This window comes from Aythya ferina (assembly GCF_964211825.1).
Source record: "Aythya ferina genome assembly, chromosome: 2".
NCBI classification, from domain to species: domain Eukaryota; kingdom Metazoa; phylum Chordata; class Aves; order Anseriformes; family Anatidae; genus Aythya; species Aythya ferina.
This window is the reverse complement of record NC_140297.1, coordinates 51,953,991-51,969,814: the sequence shown is the minus strand read 5'-3', so window position 1 is coordinate 51,969,814 and position 15,824 is coordinate 51,953,991. Positions and strand designations below refer to the sequence as shown.

Below are 15,824 nucleotides of genomic sequence, written 5' to 3'. Positions count from 1 at the left end.
TTTTTCTATGCCTTTCTGTTCTGAAATACACATATTTAAGTTGATTGCTTCTTGCCTTGGTATTTTTTTTTCTAATGAGTAATAATTTTAAAATATTTTGAATCAGACTTCAGTGATGGTTCTTGTTCCTGCACGTAACTGCTTTTGCACTGAGGAGGAGAGAGGATGCTTGGAGTATCCTGGAGGACAGCAAACAAAATGGCAGAAAGAAGGAACTGAGTGCGATTCAGGCCAATAAGATGCTTGTCTTCTGGCATTATATTTCCCCTTCAAACACAGCAAGCATACGGAACCCTTTACATCTCCGTCTCTGCTACCCACAGCATCTCTGGATGAATGTCTCTCACCTGTCACCATTGCTTAGCTTGATCATTTTCCATGCCCCATGGGAGCTGGTGAGGGTTATTGATGGGTCATTCATCCATCGGAATTAGCTGCCAGCTCTCCCGGCCATACTGATGGATGGATGGGAGATGCCACGTGAAAAATGACAGCTTGCTGCTTCTGCAACGAGGAAAGATGTCAGCTGGAGAAAATGGATGGTGATGGTAGGTGGGGGGAATAAGGATGCAAACACAGCAGAAACATCTCAAGCTGTTCTTCCCTGATTTCTTTTTCCTCTTTTTCTTCTTTCCACCACCCCCGTATTTTGGTATGGTTTTGCACCAAAGCAGTCAACGGGAATTTTGCGTCTTCACTAGGGCATGGGCTGAATCTTTGTCTGCTTCTTGCTTCCCATCAGTTTCATTTTTGTTTCTTCCCTCTCAGCATTCCCGTGCGTTTGGCTGCTGATCCACAGTTCAGCGAGGAGAGGAAAGAAAACATCACTCCTTACTTTTGCCTGGTGGGGTGTTCCAGCTGCCCCTCATCTTCCCAAGGCACAACACTGCTCATGTGAATCGACATTAAGGCATGGCCATGTCTTTATGTATATTCTCAGCAAGAGGATCAACTGCTCAACTTCATGTCATGGGAACTGGGGAGCAATGCTGGGTGCCTGAGGTCCTGCCACTGCGTTCCACTGACCCCCTCTCTCTGGCTAAAGGCAGGGAGAAGTGTCACGGAGCCTGCCAAGAACATCCGTCTTGTCAGCAGCGTCCCCAGCACGTATCGTGCTGCGCCTGACTGGCACACGCTGTCACTGGCACGTCCAGCTTCATCTCGTGTCACAGGAGCCAGAGACAAGGAGGAGCTGGCAGCACTGCGAGCATGGGAAGCAAAGCAATTACTTGGCTTTTGGTGTTGAAAGTAGCCAGAGAAACACAAGGTGCATGATCTTACAGTGCCCAAAGGTGCTTGCAATGGAGGTTTTTAATAGCAAATTTAACCCAAGGCATGTATTTTATCAGATTGACCAAAATTAAAGTTTTCTTTGGGTTTCCAAATTTTCACTGACCACTTTTAAAAATAAGAATTTACAGAGAAAGCAAAGCTTATTTTCAACCCAAACCCATTACATTGTCCAGCCTGAGAAAGAGAGGCAAAATGAAAACTAGACAATGAAACCAACAGATACATTTAAGATTAATAACCTAATATATTATACTTACGTTATGAAAAAGCATAGGAAGAAATCAGAGGTCTAAAAAAATAATTGATAGATTACTGATGTTGATGAAGGTTGTACAGTCATCCATTCTTTAAATTAGCATTTAGTATATAGGAAGCAAACCTGGGTATTCTAGAAGGGAGAAATATTTTCTATTAAAGGGCTAGGATAAAATATAACTTCATAGGCATGAATAAATGTCCTGTTACATACACAAACTTGTATTTTTCATTAAATAAAATGCAGACATCTAGAGAGCATCTATGGAAGCAAGTGCCTGCCCATAATTGTACACTGGGAACCAAATTTCTGTCTCATGCATCGCTAGACTTTGCAGATAACCCCACTGGACCAACACACTGAATTTTCAACAGAGTGCATGAGAGCGGGGTTTTACCCAACGTCCTCAGCTAGGTTTTCAGTCTCCTTCCCCATTTCCTTTTTGCTCTCCAATTCAAGATGGATGTCAGGCTGGATGTTTGCCACCTCTCCCTTATCAGAGATCTGTTTTGACTATGTCTCTAAAACACTGCTGGAGGCATGAAAACCATCCTTTATGTCCAACACATTTATGGCAACATGCTGGGCCTAGCAAGGGACGGCAGTGACAGACGCTGTTCTGACACTCAGAAAGAGAAGCAGTTTTAATTGCCAATATGAGGAGTAAATGCAGAATGCAAGCACCTAAACATCACCCTGCAGATTAAAAATACATGTACATGCCCGTGTAGGATGTTACTATTCACAAGCAGTACGGTCAAAACCACTCCACTCTGAACAGAGCTAGCTTGCAGACTCTTTCGGTGGTGAATGGACTAAATCTGTTCGTATGGGCAATTCACATGTGTTCTGCATTATCTGTTTGGTTTTACCTGGAGGAGGTCCAAGCCTCTGTTAGGACTCTAACGCCTCCTCCATACCCACCCTGAGTGAGTGAGTAGACTGCGGGCTGGGGCTGGAGGTGAACAACTGCACTGAACGTCCCTGAGGCAGACGCAGTCATGTCTCCTTCGAGCTCAAATGTTCCTTGCTGTGAGGGAAAGCACATCAAAAGCAGTTCCTCTGATCAGACCAGACGTTTTCTTTCTGCCTCTGATACAGCAGTGCAATAGGGTTTTAGAAACCTCAGCCCCCTGCACAGCGCAGCAGGCAAGACCAGCCCCTCAGTGAGGGTACCTGCTTAATTTTAACATTTAACCACGTTTCTGTTCTGCAGAGGATAAGAACAGGGTGCAGGGAGCTCTGTTCCCCATCTCCTTTTGACATCCCCGCAAAACCCGGGGCACAGGTAACAAAGAGTTCAGTCCTCCAACAGCTATTTGTGGGCTGTGTAGCTCACATCCCTTAACTCTCAGGGAGAGAAATGACACACCGACGGGTTTCTTTGCATTCGTGTTGCTCTTGGTGTTAAACAACTACACCATCCCCTTTTCACCTCAGGGGACACCTCCTCCCTCACTCAAAAACCTTCCGAAAATTTGTTTGCAGCAGGGAGAGCACACCCCCGTGATACCATGACAGAGCCGTGTGTGGCTGTGTCCCTGGAGATGTTTCCTCCCGTGGGAGAGCAGGTGCTGATGACCTTGTGAAAAGCTTCGCTGAGGCTCCACCTGGAAAGCTCACCACAGGCCCGGTGCTCATCACGTAGGGAAGAGGAGCTCGTGCTGGAACAGACCCACAAAAGGGTTACTGGGAGGACTGGCGAGTGGTGAATATTATCAGACACGAGCAGACTAGAAACGTTCAGTTTGTTTAGTCTAGCAAAATGAAGACAGAGGGGATACGGCTGTTTATGCTTCCTTTCAAGCCAGTTAGAAACCATGGTGCTACTTAAGTTCAAAGAAAACACGAGCACAAGAAAAAATGGATGTAAACTGTCTTTCACGCGGCCCTTTTATCCTGGGCTGCATTGGGAGGAGTCCTGCCAGCGGGTCAGGGGAGGTGATCCTTCCCCTTTGCTCAGCACCAGTGAGGCCACATCTGGAGTGCTGGGACCATTTCTGGGCTCCCCAGTACAAAAGGGACATGGACTTAATGGAGTGGGACCAGTGAAGGGCCATGAAGATGATGAAGGGACGGGAGCACCTCTCCCAGAGGGAAAGGCTGAGAGCAGGCACTGTTCACCCTTAGGGAAGAGAAGGCTTGAGGGGGATCTCAGTGTCTATAAATCCCAGAAGGGATTTAAGAGGACAGAGCCACGCTGTTTTTGGTGCTGCCTAGTGCCAGGACAAACGGCTACGGGCACAAACTGGAAACAGGGGGATCCCTCTGGGCATCAGGCAGCACTTCTGTGCTGTGCACGTGGGTGACAGAGCTGGCACAGGCTGCACAGAGAGGCTGTGGAGTCTCCTCCTTGGAGATCCGCAGAAGCTGCCTGGACGTGATCCTGGGCGTCCTCCTTTAGGTGCTGGGCCAGATCAGCTCCAGAGGTCCCTGCCAACCTCAGGCAGTCTGTGATCCTGTGATCCTGTCCTGGAACCCACTCGGGCTGTAAGTGAGTTGATTTCTGGCCCCCAGAACAACACACGACCGCTCACTCAGACCACAGCAATACATCTAATTAATTTTAAGACCAAGCTTGATCGTCTCAGGTGCCTGTGACAGCTGAGAACCTGTCCTGCTGACCTGAGCAGACACATGCCTCTGCACAGCCTTCCAACATCATGGTGATGAGAATAGTTTATAGGTAGAGGAAAGGGAAGGAAAAAGATTTGTACTGTTAAAAAAGCAAGATGGTAAAGTTCCGGAGGAAATATAAACTGATATTGCTACATGTTGTTAATATAAATACTAACTTCTGAAAAGAGATTGCTGTTAAGTTAGTAGAGATTTATATTTTTTCCTTCTTCCCCCCCTTTATATGTTTTGTAGGAATCAGATGCTTATCCTAAGAAACAACAAACGACCACAGCTGGCTCCTAACATTATTTACAATTCAAATCAGTAGGCAGGCCCCGGCAAACCCAAGGGAAGGACAACCCTCCTATTATTCCCCCTGCCCCACAAGCTCTCACCCCTCTTCATCACTGGGACAAGGAATGCCTGGTATGCGAGCACCCCTCCAGCAGATCCCTGCCGTTCTGTTTGTGGCTGTGAATCCCAAATGGGGACTAAGGACACCAGTGAGCAGGGGTCCTGTGCACGGGCACTGCCCAGAGCATCACAACCATTGCCATGCATTCGCTCAGTGCAGATATCTGTCTTATTACAGGTAGAAGAAACTCTGTCTGCAGTCTCAGCATCCATTCAAATAGCAAGCAGATGCTGCTAGCAGGCTGCCTAACCCACAGCAACACTCAGGCTCTGTTTGCAGAGGCTTGGTAGGGGTCAATCAGAAAGCTGTAAATATAAATGGCCCTGATGTGTGGCAACTGCCTGTCAGAAGAGGAGCGCAGCGTTACCATTAGCCCTTTGGCACTCGGTCGCAGTCCCCTTGCTGCTTTCAGAGAGAAGCTAAGCTTTGCTGGCTGCCCGCCTGCTGGGCTTGGGACTTGGGCTCTGCCCCTCCTGCAGCTCCTGGGAGGAGGAGGAGGGTGGGGAGGGAGGAGTGCATCCACCAAGCGTGCTTACTGAGCAAGCTGGGCTGGTAATGGTGCTGGCCAAGCCAAAATTTCTCCTTACGCAATTATTTTTTCATGATGCCTGCAAATACATGCTCTGGCCAAACGTGTGCATCTCTCTAAAGTGCAGAGAAGAAAAGAAGCTATTGCTTGAAAGGGATTAGAGAGGAGAACAGGGAGCATTGGGAGGTCTGCACGTAAGGAAGCTGAGTGAGTCAAAGCCTTGGGAGAGGAGGTGGGTGGCACTGTGTTTGTTCAAACAGAAGGACGGATCTTGGCTCCTTCTGCTGCCTACTGAAATCAACAGGAAGATTCCCATTAAGTTTAACAGTTCCTGTGTAAGGCAGAAACAAGCGCTGAAGGTGCTCTTGAAGTGCATAAGAAGACAGAGAGGTCTTTTATTTAAAAAGCAAAACACCCAATCAGTCTCTCCAGCCAGTTCTCCCCAGACTGCAGAAAACATAGCAAATACAATCACCCAATAATCAAAAAAGATAAATAAAATCATGCCCTCATTTTCGATTGAAGACTGCCAAACAGTGCAACCACTGGGTGTGCATTTTTTCAAGGAGATAGATTTAGAGGCACAGGCTGCCAACACAGGTTTCCAGGCTTCTCGTGTTCTGTCTCCACCAGCATTTGACAGGGAAACTCTGACAATATACGGGACTTGCCTACATAATCCACTACAGGGAAGACCTCTGGGTCACTGGGACCAGACTGCTGCTATCACAGACAACCCCAAAAAGCCAGTGACCTGCAATTTGTTGACTTCTAATTGAGTTTTTCCCATAATCGTTATCACAAATAAAGCTGCACAAGAGGACCTGGGGTAGAAGTGTTCCTAAAGCTGTTGGTCTGCACACAATTTAACTGTAAAGTCCTTCACCCTCGTGCATCCTTTAATAAAACTTGCCTGCCTGTCTCCAGAACACGTTGCCTGAATGACTTACGTCCTTTCCCACCATTCACATTGTGATCCGAGGTTTCCTCCCTCCAGTCTGACAGTAAAGATGAAAGGCTGTTTTAGGAAAGAAACACAAATAAAACAAAATATGGACTGAACCTCTGGGTGGATTAATCCCTCTTCTGAAGTCAAAGTGGCGTGAGCATATGTATCGACCACACAGCTTGACTAAACAGCAGCTAAGGAGAAATATGGTTCTGGGAGACATTTCAAGGGACTAAACATTGAACCGTGGAGAATGGGCGAGGTCTATGCAAAAGTCAGACATAGGAAAAACATGGTTGAATTTCAGAAAATAAAAAAAAGACTTCTCATCACGAAAATGAAGACTTGAGACTCAAGTACAGCACAAATGAAAGAGTGATTGTCTATCGCTCGATACGTATGGCTGAAAATAATTCAGCCGCATGGCTTTTATTTCTGCAGTGAAAGAGATGCAAGAAAGAGAAAATCTTCTCCTGCCTTCAGTTTACATTTTTTCTAAATGGGTGTTTTAATTTTTTATCTCAGCAATTGCAATATGGGAGAAACATGGGAAGAGTAATATTGGCTTCACTTTAATTATGATATTATCCAAATACTGAGCAGCTTTATGATCACCACCAAAAAAGAGAGAGAGAGACTTAAATAGAGCACATGTTCTAATTGTGAGCCTGGGGCAACCTCAATTTTTAATTAATTAATTTATTTTTGTGAAAGAATGTAATTTATTTTTGTGAAAGAATGTGAAAGAAGTGTCTAACTGCCCTGCAACCTTGGAAGTCCTTTCCCATAGTCTTCTTGAAGGTGGAACCGACCGTGTGGTCTCCACCACAGGGAAATCCGGCAACTTCTCAAACTGTCGGCAATTGCCAATAACCTCCTCTTCAAGACTGGCAAGAGCAGTCCAGGTACAAGCTCTCCACTGCTGACAGCTCAGAGTAAGCCTTGTCCCAGGTCTGTCAGGCTACTGAGCAACCCCACGTCCCGAAAGGGAGGTGCTGCACTGATCCCCGTAGTCAGCTGGACTGTTAGGAACCAGCCAAGGCTTCGGTGTCTTACACAGAAATGAGCACGAAAAGCTAAGCCATTATGTTAGCTTTGCTTTGCAAAGGATTTCTGATGTTGAAAGAATGTCATAATTAGTTATAACATATTCTAAACATGCACAGGGCTTTCAGCATGTAAAAAAAAAAAAACACCAACAACCCAGTGTTCCCAGAAGTTGTCATAATAAAGTCTGCTGCAAAGACTTCTCCAGGGCAAACCTCTGCACTAGCCCAAATCTCCCTGACTTCAAGCCCAGTCCTGCATCGTTTATTTATATGGACAATTCCATTTGAAGTACTCATCACTGCACATATAAACTATTTATGACAGATCGAGCCTCAACTCAAACAAGTCACTGTAAGGAGTAATAAGAACAGAAAAAGAATAACATACATATTTGAAATACTTTAGGCTCCATAACATCGTGCTGTAAGATGAGTGGAAACTGATGCAGAGCTCACTGAAGAGCCCTGTTTCCTACCTAATTAAGGGCTATGACACCCAAAGGAGACAGTCACACAGTTTTCTAAGAAGGCTATTTTAAATTTTTAATACTTCCATCTAACTTTTTTGACAGATTTCTTATAAAGCATGTCTTTAATGACATCATATTCCTTCTCACTTTAAGTTCTCAGTCTGTGATAGTACAAGACAAGCGGTCCTTGTTTCTTCCTTTCACCACAGGTCACTAGTTACTAAACTCTGGCAAATACTGGTTAAATTCCATAGTCCCTATTATTTGGGAAATCGTGCTAGGCGAGCAGTAAAAGTTTCATGTGTATTTTGTCTTTTATCTATCTATATTCAGAACAAATACCAGTAAATACCTTTTGTGACTACATAGGTATGACAATCCTTTCACTATTTCTTCCTGTTATAAATTTTAAATAAAGTTCTGATAAAGGACACCCATTTATATTTTAACATCTTTACAGATTTCTCAAAATAAATTGCTTCATTTTCCAAGTTATAGTTTTACCTCTCTAGACCTATATCCTGCTTAATATTGTCTACTGCTTGTTAATTACAAAGCATATCGGTGTAGAGTATTAAAAATGCTTTACAGAGTCTCCTGACTAGAAGTATTTTCATGATTTAAAAACCAACATATTGCATAAAACCAGAATTTGTTCTTACCTTAACACACGGCTCCATATAGTGCTCACCTGTGAAGAAGGAACGAAAATTGCCTACATTAAGAAGGGTCTTCACAAAAATGTTACGTATTTATTTGATTATAGGGAGTATACTTCTCTAAAATGCTCAATTTGCTCCACATCTTCATTTCCCACAGATTTTTCCTGTGTTTAGAGTGATAGACTGCTCTCTTAACTATTACCATCTGAAAAGCGCGTAATTCTGGCTGTGAAATCTGTTCAGAAGTAGGTTTTCCCCCGGCCAGAGTTCAATGCTAATCAAGAGGTGACTGCCCTTATCTTCCTGTCCATTTTCCAGCCTGAAATGCTTCATGCCTTAAGAATGCATTCCCTTAGCTGGAACTATGGGTGTGCTCTGATTTGGGGGGTGTTTGCCTTCTGCCTAAGCCACGGACACCTTTCATTAATTTTTTTCTCATTTTTGGAGTTAATCTCTTCTCCTCCTTTCTGTCCTCCAAATGAAGTCACTCGATCACTGCCATGGGGCTTCACAGCAGGACACCTTCCTACAGAGCACATCCAAGCTCTGTAACCACGCAGCCTCGTGGAGCACGCTGGAAGCAATTATCTAGGAATACATTGTATTTTTGAAAAGTATGAATTTCCATCATGTGTAGGAAACAACAAAGGAATTAGTAACAATGAGACCATCAGTAAAATGTCAAAACTTGTTACAAGATCGGGAAGGCAGCTCCCCGACAAGAGGATAATTAAATACAGACTCTCCCTCCTTTATTAAGGCACCAACCTTGTAATGGGAAGTCTGAGATTTAGTCTCTCATCTGCCAAAGGCTTCCCTTGATTCTCAGCTCTCTTGTCTACAACTGCAGGGCCAGAGCATTTGTATTGTGTTTGCATCACAGAGATGTTGGAAAGCCAAGTTCAAAAATATCTCTAAATCTCTTGGAAAGCTTTGGACTGGAAAAAAGGCATCCATGCAATGCATCGTCTGCTCACCAAAAACCTCTCCTGTGTTCAATAGCTTTGAAGATGTCCAGGAAAATCACGGGCTGGTTATATTAGGGAAACACTCTAGAGAAAACCTGCATATTTGTGTGACAGAATCACATACAAATCTGTTATTATTAGCACATTTAGTTGAGATAATCAAGTTGAAAATGTAATATGGACTTGAAGCATGGCCAATACCCACTTTGATGGAGGAACACAGCCCAGGTACGCTTTCCTCCAGTGTTAATTAAGCTGGACAGCACTGACTTAGCTAGACAGAGAGGGACCAGATGAGTGACTCCAGAACTGGCAGCACCTCTCAGAAGAAGGGGGTTGGTGCTGCACAGACCCAACCAGCTTGGAACTTGAGAAAATGTGTTTTTTTCTTCCATAATGCTCCATCTTTCATTACTCTGCATCTTCAACACACCGAAAATAATTTTCTAAGATGGAACATGGGTTACGGTGGCGTTGCACTCTACAGAAAAATAACTTGCCTTCCTATACTTCCCTTAACCTTTATTATTTTTTTTTTTTCCAGCACAGTCACATGGAGAAAAGTTGCTTTTTTACCTCTCTCAACCCTTCTAGGAAGGAGAGGCTTCCTGTATTTCAGGTCGCCACTTTGATGGACACTGCTCTATAAAACTCTTGGTGGTTTTGGGGCTTGACATTACAGGAGCTCTCCTCTTTACTTGAAATAAGTCCCCATTAAAAAATGCTATGGGGATGTTACGGCCACACGTAATGAAAATATAAACATCAAACTGATGTGCACAGCAATGTGGCTTGAGGGAACTCATAGCCAAAGGCCAAAAGTAAATTATACTTTTTATACTTTTTTTTTTTCCCTCTTTCTTTCTTCTTTTAATTCACCAAGCTGAATAATTATATTCTTTATCAGAAAATATTTTGTGCAAAACCAAAATGAAACTAAAGTTATGTTACAGGACACAGTTTTGATTCACATCTGTGAAACTCCTCTGACACCTTGCTAAACACTGTAAACACACCCAAGTATATTTATATGCAACGAAAGCAATCTGAGATCAGAGCTTAAAAATAAACCAAACAGAAATTGCAGTGTGTGTGCGCAGCAGACATACCAACCTATAGCAGGGTAATACTGTCTGTTACATTTGTTTGCAATCCATAATATTAAAATATGTGGTGCAGGGGATTATGCAAAGCTTAGGTCAGATTCTTTTATTAAATAGCAGCGATGATGATTATCAGTAAAGCAGCGAGACACAATCCCATATTATAGGTGAAAATCCCAGCGCTCTTTTTCGAGGGAAAGAACACATCTCGCTATCCCCATTTTCAATACACCCAGTAGAACCCCAAAATCATCATCTGCCTAATTATATCTGTTCAGGCAGGAGCCCCTCATCCTTTTCCATCCTTCCCCCAGAACCCAAGTTTTTGTTCAGTTAAAATATTTGACTAAATTCCAACCAATTACCAGACAGACAGACGCAATGCGTGTTCTGTAGGTCTTTGAAAAGCAGACGGCATTAAGTTATCACCCTGAAGGCAACAGGTATCTAAATTAGCTATGGGGAAATGTGCATAAATGCATAACGTAAGACGCAAGAGTAAGAAAAAAAAGTAAGAGGTAAGTGCAAGAAAAAAAAAAAAGACTTCTTAGTTTCTTATACGCGTATTGGTGGATCTCTCTCTTAAATCCTCTTGTGTGATTAAAGAAAGATTTCAGGTTTTCCCTGAAAAACTCAAGGCTTTTAACATAATTTTAATGTATTTTTTTTTAAAGCTTCTTAATTTGCATGCCCAAATCAAATGAATTAAAACAGAATTCAGTGGTTTCTTTGATGCAGTGCTGAACAATGCCGAATACCAAGCCTTACAGCAAAAAGAAAACAGCATCATTCACCAAAAATAAAAAAATAAAAATAAAAAATGCATTTGCTTGCAGTCAGTAAATCAGAGAATGCAGGACATGGTATGGGGCAAACTAGGTAGAGGAAAGCTGGTTTGCCCTAGCAGGTAGAATAAAGCAAAACCCAAACAACAAGTGACTTCTAGCTATATATCAAAGCAGACAGGAGAAGAATGGGCAACAAATGGGAGATTTTGTGTATATTAAAACAACATGAGTCAAATACTCAAAAGTCAGCATTTCAGCTACTAGTAAGCTTCCTACATGGTAGCAGGCACTAGGAAACTTGCCCACCCATGAGATCAGCAGGAAAAACAAGCTCCTGGTGCAGAGGAAGGTTTGAGGAGATGAGAGCTCAGAGAGGAAGCGTCTGGGTCCCACAACTGCTATTGTGATAAACTAATAATGATGTATGAATAAAGCATACACGGTATTACACGCATTTTGAAACACAGAGGTTCCCCAAAGGAAGTGTTATCCAATTGTTTTTATATCCCTCGAAGACAGCTGTCTTGGCACCTAGAAAGGCATATATAAGCCAGGGGGCTGCTTCTCTCAGTAAATTTCCTTCTTGAGCCCTCAGGAGGGCTCCTAGGCAGGGCAGGATACCTCCTACTGCAAAATATCCGAGAGATATTTCTGGTCCCACCAAAGACACTTGCTGCGTGGCTTGGCACTAGACCAACTGTGCAGGACCATGTATTTTCCAACAGCAACAAATCACCCTACAACTTCGGCAGGATATCTCCAAAGGAAACAAAAGAAACCACCTATACAGCAGCTACAACAGAGAAATTGAACTGTAACAGAGAAAACTGTGATAAAAAGGAGTTAGAAACTTTCAATAAATTGCCCAGCATAGGAGTAAGCAAATCACACTTTATTGGCAGGTCACTGTTCAATCAGCCTTTACAAATAGCTGCAGTTAATAGTTTTGTTTGCTCTCTTTTATAAATGGTAACATGAGACAGATTAATACATTGTCTGAATTAGAGGGCTAAAAATGCTTCAGTTTGAAATATTTGGAATATCCCTGGTACAGCAATACATGCAGTTACTAACTGCCCAGGAAGCCAGACCAAAAGCCAGATCAAAATAGAAAGACTACCTGTGAATTTCAAGTGTCTTTAATTAATACGCATGCTTTCAGTCACTACATACATGACCAAAAAGTTTTATGCAATTTTGATCTACTTGCTTCTACCTCATAAAGCATTTACATTTATATCTAACTTCCTTTTAGAGCTGAACCACCTTAACAATTCCTTTAGGAGCAGAAATGCCTAAAAATGCAGCAGTGACTTCTAGTGGGTGCGTTAAATCCTTCTCAAAGTAATTCCCTTATAACTCAATTTCCATGGTGCAATAAGGCAACAGAACTCATGTCCACAGTGAAACTGCTTTCAGGATAATATAAAATGACCTAAACTGCTGTGTATTCACTATCAAGAAAACCTCCTTTGGAAGCTGTGAAAAAGCAAGGCTCATGTTCCCCTTTCCCTGCTATTACTCCTCAACACCATTTCAGTTTTCGACTGAATCTTGAAGACTGGTGCAAAAGTACTAAATTAATTATGAGACCAATGCAGGTAGTGTTGGAAATCTCTCAAGAGTACCTGTGTTAGTGACACAGCCAATTCTATTTTGTATATGCAGAAGTACCTGTGGTCTAAACACCAATAGTCAGAGAGGCTGCTGGGGAAAGCTGCCCATGCACATGGCTACCTCTAGATGAAGACACAGGCTCATGCATTATACAGGAAATGCAGCTGCTTCTGCACAACTCTAATAAAGGCGGTAATAAACTAATATGAAGAAAAGTGCATCCAGAAGTGCATTTCCCCAATATGGAGAAAAAAAAAAAAAAGTTTTGAGCGCCAATCCACGTCCTGTAACTCACTAATTGCTGATAGCTCCTCTATTGCAATTCACCTTGGTTGGATCAAATGACCCTGAGCCGAATCTGCCATTTCTCCACCAGTTCATCCAGTCAGTCTCCTTTCTCATGCAGAAATCCTACAGAAACCATTCTGTCACTCTCACGCTTAACGAAGAATAATGAAGACAAGATGCTGATGACAGTAACCAAAAGATGCATCCTTCTCTCTCCCAGCTGCAAGTCCTGGATTACTCCATTCCAGACGCTGCTATTACTTCGCAAAAAGTAGTATGAATATTTGCTTGTCAAGGCATGGAATAGTTTTTAAATGCCAAATCGCTTGGTTGATTCACTGTTGACTGGCCTGCAGCGGGGAGGTTGTCTCCTGTGGGTAGGCAAGGGATCTGATGCGAGTTACGCTGGAAGCAGAGCGTGCTGGTTAAAGAGGGTAACTTCACTTCAAGTCAAGTCCACAAAATACCCCCTCCCTACACACCTGTAAGACCAGGACTTTGCTTGCTTTGTGGCCAAAAGCAGACAGAGCCGTATAAACCTAGGCCCATTCAGGTGGAGCTATATATTTTTACCGTGTGATCACCGCTGTCTAACACCACGAGGGAATTGTCTGCCGTGTAAGTCAGTCCTATGGGGTATGAGAGCCCATGGCTAATTAGAGGTTTGAAGATGGGAAACTCCCCAGGCTTCCCTAAGCAGATCACGGCCTGGCTACAGACATCTGTCACTACGATGCGGCCCTCTTTGTCGAAGGCCACGGCCGTGGTGTATATTTTGGAGGGGAAGAAGAGGTTGAGGCCAAAGCTATCCATCTGTCCCACCAGATCCATGTCCGCGCTGAATATCTTTATCCGGCTGCTGCTGCCCTTGGGCCCCCTGGCCTTCAGGTGCTCCACCACCACCACCGCCCCCGAGCTCCGGCAGACCGCCACCGCCCTGGGGCTGCTTAACTTGGCCCGCAGCACCTGGCACTTCTTCAGCTCGCCCTTCCCGAAGTCGGCCGTCAGGCGGTACAGCACCCCTGCCTCCGCGTCCGCCAGGATCACGTCGCTCTCCGGGGTGGCGTCCAAGCCCCAGGGCAGGCAGAAGCCCTCTCGCACCGCCAGCACCCCACGTCCCTCCCAGTCGAAAGCCTTCACCGCCCGGTCCCCGCCGTCGCTGACCACCACGTGCCCGTCGGCCGTGACGGCCACGTCCAGCGGGTACTTGACGTCGCAGCCCGCCTCGCCGCGCTCCCCGAAGCGCTGCAGGCAGGACCCGCTGTGCCCATAGACGTGGATCCTCTTCTTGCCGTCGTGGGCCACCGCCAAGCGCCCGGACTTGGGGCACGCCGCCACCCCCGTGGGGTTGACCAGAGCTCCCCAGCCGCCCAGGGCCAGCCGCAGCGCCGGGGCCCCGCTGCCCGCAGCCGGGAGGATGCCACAAGCCGGGCCCAGCACCTCGAGCAGCTGCAGCAGCGGCAGGCAGTCGCTGGTGTCGGCGGGCACGCAGACCCGCCGGCAGAACGGGCACTCCAGCCGGCCCCGGCCGCCCAGGGCGCCCAGGCAGCCCCGGCAGAGGACGTGGCCGCAGGGCAGGTTGCGGGGCCGCCGCTGCCCGCCGGGGCCGTAGGGCTCGAAGCACACCCGGCACTCCAGCAGGCCCAGCTCCGCCTCGCCCGCCTCCCCCGCCGCCGCCGCCATGCCGGGGCTGTGGGGCCGGGCGGCCGCCCCCTGCGGGCGGGCGGCGGAGGGACGCGGCCCCGCCGCCTCCACGCCTCCCCCGGCTGCTCCCTGAGGCGATGGCGGGCACCGGCACCAGCCCCCAGCCCTCAGCCCTCAGCCCCCAGCCCTCAGCCTCCCCTCCCGCCGCGCCGAGGTGTTTTGAGGGTCGCCGGGGAGCCCCCCTTTTCAGGAAGAGTGTTTGTGTGCCTGTCACAGGGTTCCCGTTCCGTACCAAAAGTCTCTGTTAAAATCACAATAAAATCGAATTATACACATAAAACATGCATCAGATTCATACACATGTCCAGCTACTGAGTTACCTCAGGGTTGCTGGTGCTGTTTGTGCCTCTGTCAGGGCGAGGAAGCAGTCGCCGCTGCATGCGATTCCCCTTGCTGCTCTGGGAAGCCTTTGAAAATGTGAGGGAAATATTTATTTATTTTACTTTATTTCACTTTATTTTACGTTATTTTACTTTACATAAAAGTGCTGGCAGCCACTTTTCCCTCTTGCACCCACACACAGCACGGGCAGCACGTGCTCTTTTACCAGGACACCCCGTCAGCACAACCGAGCCCTTGTTCCTGGAGCCCTGCGCAGGACCCCAGGGTCAGCATCATCGAGCACCTGGGACAGCTGCAACGCCTCCCCAAACCTGAGATCAGTTTTAACAGCTCTCACACCTGGAGAAAAAAATCTGGACAGAAAGAGAGGAGATGCTTTAACCTGGTAGCTGCCGAACTGCGCTGAAGTGAAAATGTCCAAAGCCAGCAGCTCCCAACTTACGCCGGCCCACAGGCTACGAGAAGGTAGCACTGTAAGCGTCGTTGTCATCTCTTTCTTCTCTGGTGACCTGGTGCTGAAGCAGCTCCCAGTGGCTGTGAGCAATATCGAGAGCTGTGGGCTGGGGGAGAGGCGGTAGGTTGGGGACAGCTGTGCTGAAATCATCAGACCCACTTGCAGCTCAAGGACTGCAACATTAAAAACGCACGTAGCTTTTCCTCTTGTTCTAGTCTTAATAAATGGCAACATACTACATTGCAATCATACATTTCCTTTTTTTTTTTTTTTTTTTTTTTAAATAAGCCACCAAGGCCAGGGCAAAGAGCTTTCAGA

General features: G+C 45.7%; 1 protein-coding gene and 1 long non-coding RNA gene across 5 annotated transcripts; both read right to left on the bottom strand.

The window, feature by feature from the left end:
- LOC311430945 lies at nucleotides 1-8,777 on the bottom strand. 4 transcript variants are annotated; one of them, XR_014689133.1, is made up of 4 exons: nucleotides 8,356-8,777; nucleotides 8,243-8,271; nucleotides 1,551-6,130; nucleotides 1-1,201 (listed from the first exon to the last, which is right to left on the bottom strand). It is a non-coding gene; the product is annotated as an uncharacterized lncRNA (long non-coding RNA). The 4 variants fall into 4 exon arrangements; XR_014689134.1 differs by having other exon boundaries at nucleotides 1-3,213; nucleotides 6,063-6,130; XR_014689132.1 differs by having other exon boundaries at nucleotides 1-6,130.
- Nucleotides 8,778-11,972: 3,195 nt separating this feature from the next.
- NHLRC1 (NHL repeat containing E3 ubiquitin protein ligase 1) lies at nucleotides 11,973-14,689 on the bottom strand (the record flags this gene model as incomplete). Its single annotated transcript, XM_084510901.1, has 1 exon — nucleotides 11,973-14,689. The coding sequence occupies one exon, from the start codon at nucleotides 14,687-14,689 to the stop codon at nucleotides 13,556-13,558; it is 1,134 nt and encodes a 377-aa protein (XP_084367027.1). The 3' UTR covers nucleotides 11,973-13,555.
- Between the last annotated feature and the right edge of the window lie 1,135 nt (nucleotides 14,690-15,824).